Raw genomic sequence first — 20,730 nt, forward strand, 5'->3', positions numbered from 1 at the left:
TAAGCATATCATCTTTAATTTCATAGAATTCAAAATTTCATTTATTAAAGGCTTGTTTCGTTTTCATATTTTTGAGGGGGTGGGTTAAGGCAACAAACCAGATAGCATTAAAGAGCCTTCTATGGCTGTTGGACATCTCAGAAAACTTAACTCAACTATCTCTGGTGTGCGCGGGCCGTGCCGAATAGCGCCCTCTATGGCAATGGATGGAGAGGTGACCTCATGCCACACGGCCGACAGGCTCCGTACCTTAATTTTCACACCTGGGAAAATAGACAACAAAATTGCAATTCATTTAAATTAAATGATCACTTGGGGAAAAACAATTGTTTTTGTGAGGGAAACAGAGACTTAGGGTAGTGATCCCAACTACATGAAATGAAATGTGTACATTTTTTATTTTAGAACTTGTAGTTCGTGTCAACCAACTTCTTGACATCCCTTCCCTACCAAAATCCAAAACTAATTACATGTAAGAGTATGGCTTTTTTGTAACCTCAATAATTAGGCATGAAATGCATTACGAATAAATTAAACCTGGCAATAAGAAACATTTTGCAGTAAATATTTCAGGAATTGGGGGTAGAGTGTTTATTAAATAATCACTATCCAAAAGACAAGGATATTTGTGGGGTTAAATGACCAAAGACACCGATCCCAACTACATGAAATGAAAAATGTAAATTTTATTTTAAAACGTGTAGTTCGCATCAACCAACTTTAAGGCACCCCATCCCAGCAAACATTACAACAAAAAAGGCGTTTAAGGGAATGTAATGTTTTTGATAACTTCAACAATTTGTGCATGCAGTTGGCCTACACTAGAATCAATTGACTTTTAAGAAACATTTTGCAGCAAATTTTTAATACATTGAGGAAAAAATCTGTTCATTGTGGCAGACCATGAGCTCCGAACACAAGTACCCCCTCAACGGTAAGAAATGGAGAGTTGGGGGAGACCACTGGACGATACATTTGAATGCATTGCTCAAGACGCCTGCCGCTTGTGTGAAGACGCTATAGCATTGTTGCACATTCACAATAAAATTAGTCTTACGTACTTCGCGCTGTGTGTGAACTAGTACATGCACACGATGGCCCATCCACAGGGCTCTCCAAAGTGATGAAAAAGCGCCCTCTTGTGTTTGTGCACAGAGCCCATAAGACTGTCTTGATTATTATGGCCAGCAATACATGCTCCTAAAGTGAAAGAGGCTGATCGAGTCCTCTTCCTTTAGACCCACTTCATTGTCGGCCACAGACCAATAATCTCGACGACGTCGTGAGACAGGACCCACCTTTGGATTTGTGCCATTTGCACGGTGGCTCCAGGGTTCCAGACCGCTCCTGCCATTATATGTGCTGCTGCGCATGGCCATGTTATGCGGCCTGCCAGATACTGTCTCATGTTGCTCACCAACTGGGACGACAGGTGTCTGTAAGGAGAAGAGGAACAAAGTTAGAGCCATGTTGGGGGGGGGGGGGGGAGGAGGGCTGTGGCGGACGGCCCCAGGGATAAGCACGAGTAGACCTCATGTCAAGTGACCATCTTAGAGGGTATTCTTAGTTATTCTTGGTGTTCTCCTTGGTATCCCAAATAACAATGGACGCAAGATCCCGGTTTCGTAAATTATCTAGCAATCTTTAGGCAACTAACAGATCAAAACTAAGCTGGTAACCAGTCATAAGTAACTAATATATTCATTGCATGACTTGTGGTATTACCTGTTTTCAAGTTGGCCAGATTAATATATTTTATGAGGGTTCCACCTCGACCCATAAACATGGCCATATATAACACATGTATACCAACATTTCTACACGTTCATAATGATCGGGCTCCATTTTTTTCCCCTCAAATTTCTTGGGAATGACAGATCCTGTGCCAACGGCAGTTCTTGTGTAAATTGTGGGAATATAAATGGAATGTCTTCATCCAGGCTTTCGGAAAGCCAGACATGGCAACGACGCGTGGCTATGTAGTACATGGCCATTTATTCCAGCACGGATCCTCTACACAAGGATAAACGACTCATCTGAGCTTGTGTACAAAATGCAAGGAACGGATGTCAAAATGCATGATATGCCGCATCCGCGCAAATTAATGTATAGAACATGTAGCACTATGACCACTGAAAGACTGCAGTTGTGCGCCGAGTCACGCGCATGCACAAGTGCCGTATGACGCATCTAGCCAGAAATTTGGGGAAGTCGTTTATCCTTGTAGAGGATCCATGGTTCCAACGAGCCTCAAAAGATTCTGATTATAGAGGAGAGAAGTGTTGACTTGCCATTCACGAAGGAGAAGTGAGTTGTCGATCCAGAACCCACTGCCTTTCAGGACAAACTGACGTCTGCAGCACGGATGCAAACCCAAACCGATGGTCATGTCGTCACCTGTTTAGCATAAACAGGCAAAGATATAAAAGTAAAGTAATGTAATGTACTTAGTCATGAAAAATGGATGCACCCATGGTACCCTTCGAATTTGAACTGAATTTAAACAGTGAAGTTACTGGAAATGGATGTATTGTAGATGTCCCCTACATAAAATGTGGCACGGTAGAAACAAAGTAACAAGTTAGAATACACGTCAATGTACACAAGTTGAGGAGCACTATTTATGTAATGAAAAGGAATTGTTCATTGACGAATATCCCACAACAATTTCAGGCTTTTTTAAAGATGTTCCTTTTGCTGTCTATAATCCATTAGTTGCACTCAGATGCTCACCTGGGATTTGACGATCGGATTCCCCTGAATTTGTTGGTTCATCACTACTTTCCCTCTTCTCTCCAGTAACCTTCTCATCTGTGGTAGCTTGCACCTTGACAGATTTTTAATCCCAAACAAAAGAAAACAATCATTCAAATGGTCAAATTTCAAAGTACATTTTGCACACCAATCTTGTCCACAAATTGTGTATTTCTAAAGTTTTATGGATTAAAAATACAAAAGCTATTTTATTTGTTTTGTGTTTTACTGTTTTGCCCTCTTACTTAGCATGCCCAGAATGTCAAATGCTAGTGAAAAGAAAAAGATTGGTTTGCATGACAGGAAACACCAATTAAAGAAACACAAATGCTTTTTTTTGGCCTCAAATGAAGTCAACTTTGACTGTTGATTTTTGTTAGTGTTGACTTTTTTTCCTTCAAAATTGCATCAATTTCAAATTTGATAAGTATTTCTTAAAAATCTTACCTTGCTTTTTTATGGGGATATCTTCTTGGTTAGTTTAAACAGGGCACCACATCCCAGGATACCAGCCCCAACACGCTTCCGGTATGGTAAGTATATAGTCACGTATGGGATATACATGGGAAATAAACCGACGTCAATATGACGCAATCATGTGAATTTGTATTGATTTCTAAAATTTGTTAATTTACACCAATTTCACTTCTACAAAGCCCAATAATTTCGGAACCATACGTGAATGTACACCCCACTTGGTTGAAACTCCTACATGACAGATGTCACTAAACAACTGTCGAAACAGCTATGTGTTTGTCCACAAATACAATTCTAGGCCAAGTTCGCGCAAGGACTATAGTTGACCAATGGTTAACTAACGTTTGCCCGAACTCGGTCTAGTCGACAGTGGTTGACTACGCTAGTCGACTATTTGGAACCAACCTACTGGGGTTCGTTGCATCGCTGGTAACCAATAGCCGCGCGCACTCATAACGCTAGCAGGGAGCCAGGATCCAGAAGTTTTGCGATGACATTTTTACCAGCGTTTGACTAGAGACGTTCGCACGTTGCTATCAGTGCGCAAGCGTAAGGTACGTCACAAATCAACCACTAGTCAACTAATGATCCTTGCCCGAACTTGGCCCAAGTTTGTGTTTGTGGTTACTTTAGGGAGAGGTAATGATAGTAAAAAAAAACCCAGAAAAAGTCAAACATTTCTGTACATGTATTTTAAAATAATAATTCCTATGGAATGAATCAAAACAGAAAGCATATCAAAACACTGTACAATCTTGAGTATTAATTCAAACACAATTATAATTCAACACACTAAATTCTGAACTAAGTAGAAACACCAATGCTGTGCATATTGTAACACAGATGGATGATACCTTATCATCCAACGCAATACCCTATGATCACAAGCATTTATACTGTAAATTCCTTTCAACCTTAACCACAAGTTGTCAATGGGAATATTGTAAAGTTGATGTTCTGTACTCTTAAAGATCAGTCACTTTAAGTTGGCAGACATAGACTAATCTTGAAGATTATATATTTGAAACATCGAATAGTAAATAAGGGGAGTTTCAGCCGTGAACTTGAAAAATGTAAAAGCTGCTCGCTGCCTCTGCTTAAAGCCAGAAGCAAAACAAAAGCCGCTGGGAGTATCTGCTCCAAGCCCATTTTTATGACGCCAAGGTACGACTACATAATCTTCAAAATTTGTGAATTTTGCAACATTAAAGTGACTGATCTTGATCATCAGTCGTCAGATAATGCCCAAAAATGCAATGTGTGATTTCAATTTGAATGCATTTGAACAAACCTGGAGCCATATTCATGAAACCTTCCTAAGCCTAGTTGGTTACTAATTGGTATTCATGAAACAATACTAGCGTTAGTTACATTCTAAGTTTCTTACTAAAGTTAGTGTTTATCCAGGGTAACTCTAAGTCACTAGTTAGTAACTATATCATTTTATCACCGACCACCGACGTGACAGCATGGCCAAAAGAATGTAATGTTTAAATCATCCAATGATCTTTCAACCTGTGGAAATCTTGCACGGTGTTGGCTGAGAATAGCTGCCCATGCATCTTTCTTTTTCTTGTTAGTGTTTGCATCCTTATCCTTAAAAAAAATGAAATCCACTCAAGTGCTGGACATGGATTAGCCTGAAACACCTGTCACACTATTGTATCTGTTGTCATCACATTCCATACATGCCCACTCCTCCCAAAAGCACCCAATTCCAGTTACTCACGTATGCAACTAAATTCCAAGCAAGGTTCTTAGTAAGGTTTCATGAATTACAATTTATTTGTCAACTCCATAATAGACTACTAGGCATTTGAGTATCCTACTAAGGCCTAGATGGTTGCTAAGTTAGTAAGGTTTCATGAATATGGCCGCAGGACAATAGACCTGTATCATGACATCATGTTTTGTTTACATGTGCGCTTTCCTATGGGAGCTTGCTGGCTCTCGAACCACGCCTAGCTCCCATAGAACAGCGCACATGTTAACAAAGTGCGACTTTGTTCCAGTCAATTTTGGAGTAAACGGCATAAATTGATAAATAAACATTACAAAACATACGTAGTTCAATCAACGAGTGTATACACTGGCAAGCAACGGTTCCATTCCATGAACTTTCACTAAAAGTCAACTTTGTTGATAAAAACAGAAACGTATAAATTAACATCTACATGAATGATCCACAATAGTAACTATCTACAATTATCCAACAGTAGAGTAGCGAGAATTCCTTCTTTTTTCGGGAAGGGGGGGGGGGGGGGGAAAGGGGGGAAGGAGGGGTTTAGACATTTCAAACTGGGGAACTGTTCAAAATACACACACAGGCAATTCCAGCCTTATGTACTGTCTACAACAGCTTTTAAATAAATCTGAATTTTTCAAATCTTATACATCCATCATCTAGTAATGGTCAAGGAGATTACAGACTAGGAGTTTTGGATCATTTCTCTGAATCATTAATTAGATATCATGGTTAATTGGCTCTGTCACGGACATGACACGTCCTTTCATAATGCTGGAATTTCCCGGATGTAATATTGTTGACTGCATTGCCACGTTTTAATTTACTAACATTTTTGTTTTCCCCCACTACCGTCCTGCCGCTATACCACTGTCATTGAAGAATGGTTTCCTACCTACATACGATATTCACTCACTCACTTTAATAATGAGATTTAAATAACCAACATACAGATCCTTGTCATTTGATTGCTGGAACTCACATCATATGACATATTCATTATTGCTCCAATTCACGCCGGGGCTCAAAAAGTCCCATTCGCCCATGGTGAACGAGATTTACTATTCACCAGTTAGGATTAGGCCAACAACAAAAAATAGTCGGTCTCTGGTCAGACCGAAGTTCCGGAATTGATGCAGTGACGCGTTTTTTTTTTTTTTTTTTTGGCTTTTTTTTTTTTTCAAGCTTGTATTGTACAGACAAGGTGGGTACTATTTTGCTTTTTTGTGTCCTCATTATACATTGGTGTCCTCCATAATTTGCCTTGGTGCCCTTTATCATTTGCCTTGGTGCAATTCCCCCATTCCTTGGTGCTTCTTGGTACAAAAATTTGAGGAGGCGCAGCAGTAGAGGGCGCTGTTGTAGCTTCCGTGTTAATTTGAAGGAAAAAAAAAGGTTGACGCGCATGATTAAAATTGACGCGCGCGCTGACCAGAGACCGAGTATTTTTTTTACTGTAAATCAAATGACAAGGATCTATATGTCAGTTATATAAAACAAATATTGAGCAGCCTTAAATTGTGAAATGGGAGGAACATTATCGCTCGGTAAAATCTGGGCTTTTCAATTTCACTCGGCTTCGCCTCTTGAAAATAGAATAAAAATGTCCAGATTTTACCTTACGATAATATTCTTCCCATTCCACTCTTTAGAGCCACTCAATATTTGTATACTAGCTTTATCTCTAAGTAACGGATGACAACGCTATCTTTGCTTTGAACAGAAGAACAAATCAAATCTACTGTCTTATAAATTAGTGACATGCATATGATATTTGGAACAAGTGAAAAGCATAATCAATGGACAACCTGCATGTACATCTGAATATCAAATGTACAGCAATTGAATATGTATTAGGTTTTGCCCTTTTAAGGTATATTTATTCATACACCAGTTAACGCAACCTAAACTATTGCGTATAAAGTCACACCAATGTCTCATGTATTTATAACTATGCACAAATCAATGAATGTGTTTACATTACGCAACTAAGTCATGTAACTTACCGCAAAATTTGTTAAAAACAAATTCGAAGTGATTTTATCACACGACGAAAAAACGCCGCACACGTTTCACCTGTACCCTGTGCCTGAACTGATTGCTTTAAAAAAAATGGACCAAAAAATGGCGCGACATATTGCATATTTCTGGATACATGCGCAACCGAACACTGCCGCGCGATAAAGTCAGTATAATAATTCTTTTCAGTCGCTACGCCATAACTTGCGCAACCTAAACTATTGCGTACAAAGTCACACCATAATTGTTTGCGTAACTAGCAGACTTAAGAACTGTGAAACTTTCGTGAAACGTGTCGTGACTGAAATGTTGCGAACGTGAAATGTTGCGCAACTTACGCGATAAATTATAGCGCAAGTGGAGTTACGCGATAAATTGTAGCGTAAGTGGAGTTACGCCATAGCGTAAACATTCGTCGACATTCGCTGCGAAATTCGCCAGAGTTCCAATGTGTTCAACTTTTGTAAATTCACACTGAAAATACTTGCCGTGCCGTCACAAATTCGCATATTTGTATTCAAGCTAAGTTTCGTCTGGCCTTTATATGAAGAGTTAAGAGTCTATTTCCAAACGCAACATATCCATTTGAAAAAAAGTGAAACATTTGCACGATTATGAAACTTTTTAAGAATAAAAACAATACTTCATTTTTTGCTTTATCGTATTCTCAAATTGTGTACGGCTACATAGCGGCTGTCGAAACTGACTTTGGCTAACCAGGAGAGGGCGACATTCTAAAAGGTAACAAAACGGCTTTTATCGCATTCTGGAAACTGTTTTCATACACAAATATACAATTTCTGTATGAAGTTAAAATGTGTCCACACGACACACGTCATCCCTAATCAGTATACTACATTTTTTTTTTTACTTTTTACAAAGACCTATTCTCAAACAACATCCAAGTGAATAATATCTGGCTCTTGTATGGTGTATCTACCTAGTGTAAGTTGCATCTATCTGCGTAACGGACGGAAGAGCAAGTTGTACCTTCTTTCTGTACATGTGATCCTTGGCGATGGGGTTGTGCTCAAAGTACACCGTCTTGAGTTGTGTAGCAATCCTGAGCTGGTCGATGTCGGGCCAATGGTCCAGCTGATTGCTGTTAAACTGTTCAGTAAACAAATAAACAAACAAATACAAAATATTATACAAATATTGAGTAGCTCAGAGTAAAATAGGAACAATACTTTCGCAAGGTAAAACCTGGACTTTTCCATTTCAGAGGCGAAGCCGAGTGAACTGGAAAAGTCCAGATTTTACCGAGCGATAATATTCCTCCCATTTCACAATTTAAAGTCACTCAATATTTGTTTTATTAGACTGACATAAAGATCCTTGTCATTTGATATATTTGAACTTTTTTTCAATACATAATTGGTGGACAATGTATTTCTCTCTTCCAAACCACCCCTTCACGAAAATGTTTGAACCCAACTCTGTAGCGCTGGCTCTTTGGAATAATATGCTGAACGTGCACACTGGCATGCATTTGCACACAAATACCGCGTCATGGAACAAGAATGATCCTAACTGTTCAATAGTATTTCCCATTCCCCATGGGCGGATGGGACTTTTTGAGCCCCGGCGTGAATGGGAGCAATAACGAATGTCACGTGATGTGAGTTCCACCAATCAAATGACAAGGATCTGTACGTCAGTTATACAGTACCAGATTTCACACTGGATGTACGTTAATATAAAGATACCAGATTTGGAAACATAGGGACACATAGATGTAGGCTTAGCCCAGGTTGGACGAAGTCTTCATTGCATTACGACTGACGTCCAGGACGAGAATTCTCTACGTAAGACCACCCAAAATTTGGACCAGAGTTTTGTTATGTTTTACCTCGTTATAGAAGCTTATTTCACGCCTACATACTCTCTGTGTCCTTATCTATTGATCCGGGGGGTTCAGGAATTCCATATGTGATGCTGACCGACGTAAATCAGGAAAATAAACTCTAAAGCAACGTTAAACTTGTACGTTTTTGTAGTCTCTTTTCATCAGTTTATCATCGAGTCGTACGTCATGTACGTGATACGAAAGCGCACGAGCACGCTAGCGCCCTCCTTTGTTTAGTTTTGGTTGGAACAGTGACGACACTCCGGCCAACCGAAGTCACGAAAACGCTCAACCAATGACCAAAGCCGAAACATGTTTCTGGTAACTGTCGCGAAAACACGCAAAAATTAGCTTCTTCAACAAGGTAAATATATTGAAAATATTGGTCATAAATTTTTTCGGCCAGTTTTGAGCACTTCATACCCTGGACTCCCTCCGTAATGTAGGGAGGAAAGGGAGTCCACCTGGGACAATGTAGGCTTTGTTCAGACAGGCCTGTCGTAACATTAAACAATAACCATCTGTACCAGGTGTACAATAGCAATGTCTGACATTACTTTAAGACTTCCTTTGTATAGCCTCATCCAGCAGGGCCCCTAGTTATGACTGTAGAGTGGATTAACCTCATTGCATACAATTACACACTACACTGGATTGTTAGAGCTGTCTACAGGGATTAAGAGCCTTTGAACTCTTAAGCAGATTAGTGAACTTTTCAGAAGATTAGAGACCTCGCCCTCAACTTTGGGTTGGATCCCTATTGTTAATCGATTTCTTTCTCAAGTGGGCTACTTTTTGTTATTAGGAAATTCCTTTAATTGTTGCCTCTTAACTATAAAAACCCTTGGGTGCCTTCGACTTGTGTGGATTAGAGACTGGGCGTTGGCCGAGCATGTTGTTCTGTAACTGTAGTCAAATAGTACCAGTAGAAAGGCCTGCACTGCTGTGGCTGAATCCTTAAACATGTAAGTTTTGACTTCCCTCATTTAGTTTTCCTCCAATTGTTATTTATTTTGTCTTTCATAAATTCACAATGCAGTGTGCCACCAAGAGTTGGCTGCAGAGAGTTAATTTTTCCCACTGCATTGTGGGAGATGGTTGACAAATTCGCAGTGTGGGACATTTGAAATTGTTAGTTTTTACGGCCAGAACATTCGTAAGCAAATGATTCAAGTATCTGTTTGCCCTTTTTTTTTCGTTTTATTGATATGGAGTTTTTTTGTAAGGCGGCAGAACGCTTTGCCCCAATCTATAACAAATTAGCTCAAGTCTTTTACCGACACTCGTCCAAATGGGCCATGTTTTGTCGACTGTAAACTTGAAAAATGAACTCTCCATGGCAAACTCTTGGTGGCGCACTGCATTGTGAATCGCCCAAATCGATGGGAATCATATTTTGCTTTCTTGTTTCATTTTCTTTGGTTGTCAAAAACGGGGCACCGTTACTGTACCGAGCATTCAGACACCGATGTGGTTTATCTCAGTTTCTTAGGTCGCGTAGAAATTCCGCCTTGGCCCAAATTGCGCGCGGAAAGAGCCTTCTCTTAGTCCAACTTGCCCAGTTTGCTGCGCGTGGTTTGAAGCCTTTCTCCATCATCGTGGTGGACATCGTAGCTCTAGCGGTAAACATGGCAGTCCACCGCAGGCACCCTCACCGTACTGCGGTGTACCGTACGGAGATTCCCATTTTTTAAAGCATCGTACGTCGATCTTAAATATTTGTTTCCTTATGAACATGTACTGCATTTTTTTTTGTCATTCTGGGGGCTATTTAGTGATAACTTTCATGGTGCAAAAAACAATTCTGACGAAAGACATTGATGTTCGAAACCAGTGTTCCGAACATTTAAGAACTGAGATTTGCACTTGTACATATACAAATTGCATGAAAGCAAAAAGTCAACTGGCATGTGCATGCCTGCACATCGGGAAAGTAACGTGCATATACAAGTGAATATCTTATGCAACAAAATAGGGCATATGTGGAGTTACGCCTTAGTTTGACGTTTCCTGAAAATCAGTGACAATATTTTTAATATCAGATTTTATGACAAATGTATTGATAAAGTTGATCCCAACTCACCCAAAACTCTTCCAGCAGTATCAGATGGCTGATGTTTTCCAAGCGTGATATCCTGTTGCCGGCAAGATCCAATGTGTTGAGTTTGACCTGCACAATAAAGTGGTCAATCAGTTAATTAACCCTCCTGCTATTTAAACAGTCACAGACAGTCAAAATTCAATTCCACTTCCCCTGCTATACTTTTAACAAAGGCTAGTCACCAGCAGTCAGATCATATGTCAAGCAAGCACTGTGACTAGTCAAACTGGGTCAACAGACAGAGCAGGCAAGTTGTGATCACAGCTGTTTTATCACTCACCCGGAGTCAAAGCATAGCTGTATCAAGTTACTTAAGCAGTCCCAGCCAGTCAATCCTGCTTTATGTGGGCTGGGAATTCTTTACTGCTGACGTGATTGAGTTTGAATGCAAGGACAACTTGGCACAGAATGTATGTTTGCATAGGAGGGTCAAGCATAGTATGCAAACATACACAACTGGAATTTCATTTAAAGGCATAAGATCACTTGCATTTATCCTAAATGTAACCTTCATTAGCAAGAAGCTTACTTGGATTAAAGATCGTACTTGTACTAAACACCCTGTGAAATTATTCCATCTGGCTTGCTGTCATTTAGAAGTTATCCAGAAATGTAGGCAATTTCCAATGATTTATAGCCAATTGACTGATTTTTGGAAATATAGAGTCTCTCAACCATGGTCTTGGCCAAGCCTGACGTATTGCTTCCAACTTACATTTTGTTCTAGGTTCTCAATCTTCTGAATGCCGTTATGACTTATGTACAACTCCTCCAAATCTGTCAGTTCATCAAGGCCCTCCAGCTTGACGATCCGGTTACTCTGAAACAAAGCATGATTGAACATTCATTCATAAATACCTGAGACAATTTACCTATTCCTATTGGTCGAGAGCCTGTCACATGGGTAGTCTTAACCATTGTTTGAACACTGTCAGGAAGTGTATAAAACCGGCAAGTAATAATGGTGGCCCCATAATCAGGACAATAAATTTCTGCTTTTGTGTTTGCATTTTATTTTGATTTAAGGAGCACAATTTATTCTTCAAAGCTGGTAGGTTTTGAAGCTGGGGAAGATGTGCTTTTTGATAAAGCAATTTATTTTACATTTTTTTAATTTCAAACTCTGTTTTCAATTTTGACTGTCACGTCATCTAACACATTAACATTAACACTTTTGTTTCTGCGTAAATGAAACATCAACTGAGCCCTCTAGGTCCAATCCTGCAAAATCCTCCAATTGCATGTAAAAATTGGATTCTGCTTCAATCCTTCAAAAAAGTTTGTGAGGCGTTCGGGCAAAATGAGACTGAACTGGGTACAGGCCGTAAAAACAAAGAATGGGGTAATTTTTGTCTCCCAATTTTCTGATTTATCGATACTTGTAATTTTTCATATGTCTGCTACACATATTTAAAGAAATAGTATATTAATTGTGGAATAAAAGTATTTTTAAGGAAAAATAATTGGCATCTTTCATTTTCACAACTACAACAGTCGATACTTTACAGGTCTTTTTCCCAGTGTTTTACTTTTTTGACATGGCGATAAATGCAAACTTTAACCCTAAACCTTTCCAAATCCTCCAAAATCCTCTTTGCAAAATGGGGGGATTTTGCAGGATTGAGGCTACATGGCAAAAGTGTATTGCTGATTTTGAAGGACGCACTGTGTCAAGGTCTTGGGCCGGACCTTGTGTTGTTTATGCTCAGCCGTGCATAAATTTAGGCCTATATTATACTTGAAATCCTCCGCACTGCTCCAGGATGTCACTGGCTCTGCCTCAACATATTGACAGTGATTGCTGGAGGATTTTGCAGGATTGAGGCAGTGGTCACCCCTCTAAGGACCACATTCAAGAAATAACGGAGGATTTTGCAGGATTGAGGCTGTGTGCAATGTTTACATGGAGGCAGTTGGAGGATTCTGCAGGATTGAGTTACATCCTAGCAAAAATGCCTAGGGAGTTAGGGTTTACAGCCATAACTTGTCAACAGAATGTCCGACTGAAGTGCAACAAACAGTAATGTAACGAGAGTAACACCTTCAAACTCTCATTTCAACCAATGCCCAGTTCTGTCTCATTTTAGGAGAATGCCTCACATTTGTTATTTCTTGAATTTGTTCAATGCAGGGGTGCTCAGCCCTTCAAAATCCTCCAACAATACGTTAAAGCCGTGTGGATGGTATCCAGTATAATGTAGGCCTCAATTATGCACGGCTGAACACGAACAATGCAAGGAATTGCCTAAGACAATGCGCATCCTCAAAAAAAAATGGCACTTAACAGGCATACAGCCTCAATCCTAAAAAATCCTCAAAAATTGATTGGTTGATTTTGGAGGACTGAGGAGGGTAAGGGTTAAAGGGAAGATACAACATTTGCAAACATCACAAAATGAAATGATCAAATTATCACGAAAAACCTTACTGGATTGTTAGAGAATGACAGTCTAAAGCATTCTGTAAAATCGTGGCTCCTGGTGTGCTGTCATTTTCAAGAAAAAGAGGATTTTTCCAATGCTGGTCGGCCGACCAGCGTTGGAGAAAACTTGCTTTTTTCAAAAAGTGCTCCCAATTTTTTTGTAATTAGTTATTCCGCGTTTTCTTTGCAATTGATTACACACCTGTGAAGGGGTACAAGCCTGCTAGACTGATTCTCTGACCTTACAATTCCCAAAAGTCTATAAATTGCTCTGTTTCATCTTAAGTGGGGTCAGGGAGCCAGACTACAAGAACATGATTAGTTTTCTTGGTTTTTCCAGCATCTACAAGCCCAAATCGTGAAACAAGTCATGTTACCAATATTTGCTATAACACACTAATCCTCCAAATCCATTTATTTCTGAAACTTGCAGCAAAAGCAAATGTTGTACATTCCCTTTAAGACATGGTTAAACAGTACATGTACGTCTCTTCAATTTCATTAGTATCTAATTTGGAAAGTATATTAGAATACTATTCATCAGCGTTTAGGCACATAATTACAGCAGTCCTGCATCTGAGCACTGTGTATGATATTCAGATAAGACTGCATGTGTACATGTATGTACATGTATCTGAAAGGTTATACAACATTTACAAACATAAAAAAAAAAAACTACAAAATTATAATGAAATACATTACTTGACTGTAAGTGAATAATAGTCTCAAGCATCTTGTAAAATCATGGCACCTGGTGTGCTGTCATTTCCCAAAAAAGTGGAATTTTTGTAATTGACTTTTTTTCACACACTGCACGCTAAATTTAGTTAGCCCATATTTTGTTTACAATTGGTTACACCTCCATGAATGGGTGCAAGCCAGCTAGTCTGGTTCCCTGACCTGACAATTCACCGACATCTATAAGATGCTCCATTTTGTCTGAAGCGGATGTCAGGGAACAGACTACAAGAACAGTATTTTTATCTTGGTTTTTCCAACGTCTGCATGTATGAACACAAAATTTTAAACAGGTCGGGGTAAAAATATTTGATATAAACTACTTACCCCCCAAATCCATCCATTTCTGAAAATTACAGCAAAAGCAAATGATGTTTATGATCATTACAAACCAGAGAAAGTACCAGGTAGAACTTTTCTGAATGAACGTTCCCCAGAATGTTCTTCTTACCTGTATGCTCAGTACCCGCAGTTTCTTCAGACAACCAAGATTCTCTAGCTTTGTAATCTTGTTCTTTCCCACGAATAAACTGTCCAAGTTCACCAATGCCTCCAAATGTTCAAGTTTCTGGTCAAAAACAAAAACACCCAAATATTTTAACATTTTGTCCAGGTTAGATTTCACTTTCATTCTAATAATCATGACATTTAAACACTTCATAATCATGTCATTAAAAACACTACAAATTCACAAATATTTAAAAATTGTCCATGCTTTTCCGGACAACTGAGGGCGCTGTTGCTGTGATGTCATTTCAGAAAGACACCGTTCAGTTTGGGGGTTCTCTGTTCAAAATTGTGAACCCAAAATTTGCTTACTGAAAAAAATTTGTATGAAAAATGTACTCATTGGGTTACTGCCATGTATTGACACAATAAATCATAAAAGAAAAAAAAAAAATTACGACAGCGAAATATCCAAAATTCTTTTTGTGCTGAAATAGCTGTAACATTGAGGTTTCTGCCCAGAATGACATCAGTGTTTTGCTCATGAATATGTAAATTGCATCAGCAAAAAAAAAACAAAAAAAAAACACCAAAATACCCTTCAAAACGGCAAAATGAAAACTGCAAATGAGGATAAATGAGACACAAAGGTGTATTTTCAAGGATCACATTAAAAAAGTGCATTGTTAATTATTAATTATTATTATTAGCAACCAAAGCATCTAAAATGGTTGGATAAAAAACATTTTGAAAGATATTTAAATTACATTTGAGTTTGAAATATTAAAACTTTTAAATAGCAATGCACATTAAACATTAAAAGCTCCTATAAAATCCAAAAAAAATCAAAAAAATCAACAACAAAAAATCAATCCAAACCAAGTTACTGGAAACATACTTTCACAGACCTAGAACATGACTAACAGAGCTCCACCGGACATGACAAGTATTTAAATTTAAAAACAAAACATTTCAGTTATAATACATATTTAAATCATTTAGACACACATGCATTCACAGGTAACTTCACACGATATAAAAACACCTCAACAAAATAAAACTTGCACGGGCCCTTAAAAAAAAAAACCTTAACTGAATTAAATTTCATTTTTATCACATTGAAGACTTCTAGACGTACCCTGATTCGGTTGTCGCCTAACTCCAACATGGTCAGTTGGGTGAGTTGCCCGATGTTTTCAATTTTGGAGATCTTGTTGTTGATGACAAACAGCTTGACAAGAGTCACTAAGCTGTCGAGGTTTTCTAGCTTCCTGATCTTGTTGAACGACAAGTCCAATTCCCTGCAAGATAAGGCCAAAAAAAACAAACCAATAGTTCTGCTTCCGATCACATGCGTTTCAAAAATAGGGTCGGTAAAATCAGCATTTTTTTTTTTTGGCCAATTTTTTTGTGCTGATTGATGTGCAGCGTCAGGCGTCGTTGGCATGCGAATACGTTCGAATTCAACGTGCGATGGTCTCCGAGACTAATCCCCGCCTCCAATAACTATGGATACGTTCGTAATACGCAGTGGATGGATCGGGAACCAGTCTAGGTCACCCCAACTTTCCTTTTCTGGCCGTTGATGGGGCACTTGTGCACGGAGCCTATATGATTTTGAAGCTTATTATCTGTATTTTATCAAAATACAGTATATTTTTAACAAACAGTTCAGCTGTAATTCATGAGATGGAAATTGCGTCGGGGTGATGTAAATCAATATCAGTTTTGCCCTTTTGATTAAAATCACCCCGATGCAAATTCCATCTTATGAATAGTTCCAATTGCGGTACCCGCTGCTACATGTACATCAGATTCGAACCAGCCAACCGATCCCGCAAGCTCGGTGGTCGAGTGGTAAGACGTCTGCACTAGAAAGCAGGAGGTCGTGGGTTCAAGTCCCACATGAGTGATTTTTTCCAACTTTCACTCTGGAGATAACAGACTGAGTATACAGTGTTTATACGTCGGTGGAGGGCAAAACCTGATATTGAGTTCAGCTCTTACTTTTAACTGAAAAAGTAATTGATAAGTACACAAAATAATCAATTTGTCTGAGTATGTCTGACACCATGGTGTTTTGAGCCGATTTCTACTACAAAAAAAAATGGATAAATAACTTGTTATTGATATCATTGTAGTAACTATAAACTGATGTTTGATCAGAATTAAAATACACTTTATGATTAAAACTTTTGAATAGGCACAATGTTGAATCATCAAAAATGTCTGTCCAACACCATAAAACTGCCCAAATATTTACTCTCTGATTAAACTTTAGACAGGATTTTTTGTGAATTCGCCTACCTCAAATTGACAAGTGCATCAAGGTTTTCGATGGTAGTAATGTCATTGTCGTAGATATCAAGCTCCGTCAGTGTGGTTAATGTCTCCAAATTCTCCAATTTCTTGATCAGATTTTGACGTAAACACAGTGTCTGGAACCCAAAATATGAAATAGAGGGATGTTATTCTACTGAGGAGAGATGACCAACAGCCTAACACCCTCCTCCCTTGATCTTGTTGATAATAAAAAATGTGACAGAAAAACACTGGCCAGTAGGGTGCCACTGTAATGTGCCAAGACAACCCAGCTACAAGAGGTCAGAAATAGAAAAAAAAGTACTACACCTCGACTTGTCTTAGCACATGAAGTCCTTGAATCCTGTCAATCCGCCTGTGGTTCAGATCAACATCCTACAAAGAAAATCACAGAAAAATATTCAGTATAAAATTACCAAGCAATGTTGAAGTTCAATAATAAATACCTTGGAGAGTTGATAGCTTCTGATTGGTCAAGACTCGATCACGTAGCGGTGTATTAACATGTGACATAAAGACCGGCTAAAAATTGCTCACAAAAAATTAAGGTGCATTTTATAACAACTAATTCGTGGCAGTTTTAAATCAGTGGCTATTCTACGTTTTTAACCCTAACTCCCTGGGCATTTTTGCTAGGATGTAACTTCAATCCTGCAAAATCCTCCAACTGCCTCCATGTAAAAACTGCATACAGCCTCAATCCTGCAAAATAATCGGTTTTTTCTTGAATGTGGTCCTTGGAGGGGTGACCGCTGCCTTAATCCTGCAAAATCCTCCAGCAATCACTGTCAGTATGTTAAGACGGAGCCAGTGACAGCCTGGAGCAGTGCGGAGGATTTCAAGAATAATGTTGGCCTAAATTTACGCACGGCTGAGCATAAACAACACAAGGTCCGGCCTAAGACCTTGACACAGTGCATCCTCCCAAATCAGCTGCACATTTTTACCATATAGCCTCAATCCTGCAAAATTCTCCATTTTGCATAGAGGAATTTGGAGGATTTGGGAAGGTTAACCCTAACCCCCTAGGCCCTTGTTGCTTACAACCATCCTCAATCCTCCAAAATTTTCCAAAATTTTGCAACTCCGCCTAAATTTTTCAAAATTGTCAGACAGTCCTGCCTCAAAATGCATTCATCCTCAATCCTCCAAAATCCTCCTCATCCCAAAACTTTGCACTCGTGTTTAAATGAAGGATAACCAACGCCAAATCCTTCAAAATCATCAGACAGTCCTGCCTCAAAATGCATTCATCCTCAATCCTCCAAAATCCTCTTGTGCTTCAATCACCATTCATCCTCAATCCTCCAAAATCCTCATGTGCTTCAATCACCATTCATCCTCAATCCTCCAGAATCCTCATTTGATTCAATCACCATTCATCCTCAATCCTCTAGAATCCTCCAAAACCGCCAGGAGGATTTTGGAGGAGTGAGGTGGGTTAGGGTTAATAGTAAAGGTTTGGGTTAAAGATGTTGCTTGATTCTTACGATATCATCTGGATCGAGCTCAAGTGGTGGTATATTCTCAGCGGGGATTTCCTCCACCCCAGGGCCTGGCGACTCCTCCTCTGAATCCTCGTCAGATACAAACTGCCCTGAAGTAACACAGAGAACAAAAAGTAAACATTGAACAGTGAACAAAAAAATAAACACTGAAAACAGATTCAACAGATGATTACTGCAAGGAAATGTTTGTGGTACCGTGAACCGGTCCCACATTTTTCAGCTCTTGTGTGAGTAATTCCTGAAATGGTTCAGTTGCTCGATAGGATACATATGATATAGATGCTTGAGTGCAATTTTTAATTTTTTTTTGCAGTTTCGCAGTCTTCTTCCTGTTATCGTGCATTTAATTTTTTTCTTTCCGAGTCATGGCTCCCAAGAAATTTGGGGGTAAAATGACGACGACAGCGCGGCGACAACACGCGACCCGAAAAAAAAGATGGCAATCGCCGCGCGATGTAGGCCTACCGTGAGCACGCACAGCGCGCTGAATCGCAAGGCACCAACCGCGCAGGAAAATCATGATTTCTACCCCAAGAATCTGTTTAAAATTGCAAAATAGGTGTCATTAGAATTGAGAAAAGTCTGTTTTTGATTGTAGAGGTGATTTTTGAGCAATAAAACCCATTTTTGACTCTAATTTGATCAAAACAAAACAGGGCCCTACACTTCACGATCGCCAATAATCCCCCCCCCCCCCCCGCACACAATTCAATTTACGACGCGGAACAAAGCAGACTGAACATTTTGAACTACGGGCATTGACGGGCGTCTTATGGTAGGACCCCATAGTTCTAGGGGTATCGTCTCAATGGTACATTGCTTCAATTTAATAGTGGTATTCACAAATAGAAAAGTGACGGATGAAAACAGCAGTAAGAGTTCTTCGAGCTTACCAGTTTCCATCGGATCTTGGTTCGCATTCTCTGCCATCTTGCATTAATTGTAGACTGGTTCCGAACTGTTTCAGCCAGAATCGATTGCAAACTCGTGACATACTCGCAGGTACCGCGCGGCGCGCGAAAGCTGCCGTTTTCCAAACCCCGACTTTGGCTCCGTATTCGGGTCCAGCATGAATGGAGCCAGATACAGATCGATGCCGGGGTTTGGAACGTACGTGCAAAATTGCACGTGCACCCTCTCACTCGACGAAGGTTTATTTTCCTTTTGAAGCAACAAATTTAAAATAATTGCTCAAAATCATGAACAGGGTGCAAACATTTTGAGAAACCAGAGTAAATATTTGCACACATTTTGGGGTCTCGTAACTGGATCTGTTGCTAAACCATGTAAACTGTATACAAAGTACTTATGAAAAAAGGGTGCACGCGGGCACATTTATTTAAAAACCGCCTTCAATTAAAAACGGGGGGGGGGGGCGATCCACTAGTGCTCTTTAACTTGTTTTTTCTGCAACATGTGGACCAAACATTAATAAATTAATTATTTAAGGGGGGGGGAGGGTAAGGGCTATTGGATCAGTCCTCCCCCCCCCCCACTTTTTTTGTGGTGAGAATAAAAAAAGGCATTTTTTCCAAACATTCAAACTGTATTCAATAGTACTGAAAAAGAGATATTGACAAGGTGGCATGGGGGGCTTGTGCGTAAAGCGCTCGCCTCTCACCAAGGTGACCACGGTTCGAATCCTGGCCGCGGATCACATGTGAGTAGAGTTGTGCGTTGGTTGTCTCCTGTGCCACGAGGGTTTTTCTCCGGAAAAATCAAACACTTTCGATCTCAGGCTGTGCTCCGTGGTCATATATGGGTCGATGTGGCCGGCAGCCATAGGCGCCTTTACGTGCCAGCGGCCCGACCACGTTGTAGACGCGTCCTTCGCAACTCAGCATACCAGGATGAATAGCTTCCCAATTTATTATTATTATTACTAACTCCCATTCACAAAGATTCATGTTAAACATGTTAAAAACCATGTGAAAGTGACACTTTTCTGAATATCTTTTCTTTTCTAATATATCTTTTCTGAATATCATTTAGTGGAGCACATTGCATTTTGTCTCCGTGAAATTAACAATTCAAAAATGTGTATCAATGGGATAAAATGTATTATTGCTTTTTATCACTGGTCTAACGGAAGCCTTTGGCTTAATGACTCAATCTTTGGCAATCACTACAGATATACGTATATACAGGCAATGTCTATTATATAAATATTATTGGTACTGCAGAAATAAATGTTGAACTATGAACATTCTATGAACACATAATACAAATCGTGGTAAATATTTAACTGTTATACAATTATGAGGGAAACAAACTAAAAATATCATGACTTATGTTTTAGCATTTCAGTTTATTATGTTGTTCAGTTGTTTTTCACATTCAGTATTCCCA

The 20,730-nt window shown here is 39.3% G+C and overlaps 1 protein-coding gene and 1 long non-coding RNA gene across 2 annotated transcripts; both read right to left on the bottom strand.

Moving 5' to 3' along the window:
- Positions 1 to 2,294: 2,294 nt before the first annotated feature.
- LOC119732708 lies at positions 2,295 to 3,563 on the bottom strand. The gene is made up of 3 exons (XR_005271585.1): positions 3,202 to 3,563; positions 2,734 to 2,827; positions 2,295 to 2,397 (listed from the first exon to the last, which is right to left on the bottom strand). It is a non-coding gene; the product is annotated as an uncharacterized LOC119732708 (long non-coding RNA).
- Positions 3,564 to 7,779: 4,216 nt separating this feature from the next.
- Positions 7,780 to 19,353, bottom strand: LOC119732401 (protein phosphatase 1 regulatory subunit 7-like). The gene is made up of 9 exons (XM_038205890.1): positions 19,275 to 19,353; positions 18,364 to 18,470; positions 17,183 to 17,248; positions 16,859 to 16,989; positions 15,690 to 15,852; positions 14,556 to 14,672; positions 11,660 to 11,764; positions 10,927 to 11,013; positions 7,780 to 8,104 (listed from the first exon to the last, which is right to left on the bottom strand). Exons 1-9 carry the CDS (start codon positions 19,309 to 19,311, stop codon positions 7,931 to 7,933), a joined length of 987 nt encoding a protein of 328 aa, XP_038061818.1. The 5' UTR covers positions 19,312 to 19,353; the 3' UTR covers positions 7,780 to 7,930.
- Between the last annotated feature and the right edge of the window lie 1,377 nt (positions 19,354 to 20,730).

The sequence above is a fragment of the Patiria miniata genome, unplaced genomic scaffold (genome assembly GCF_015706575.1).
Source record: "Patiria miniata isolate m_02_andy unplaced genomic scaffold, ASM1570657v1 HiC_scaffold_24, whole genome shotgun sequence".
Lineage (NCBI taxonomy): Eukaryota > Metazoa > Echinodermata > Asteroidea > Valvatida > Asterinidae > Patiria > Patiria miniata.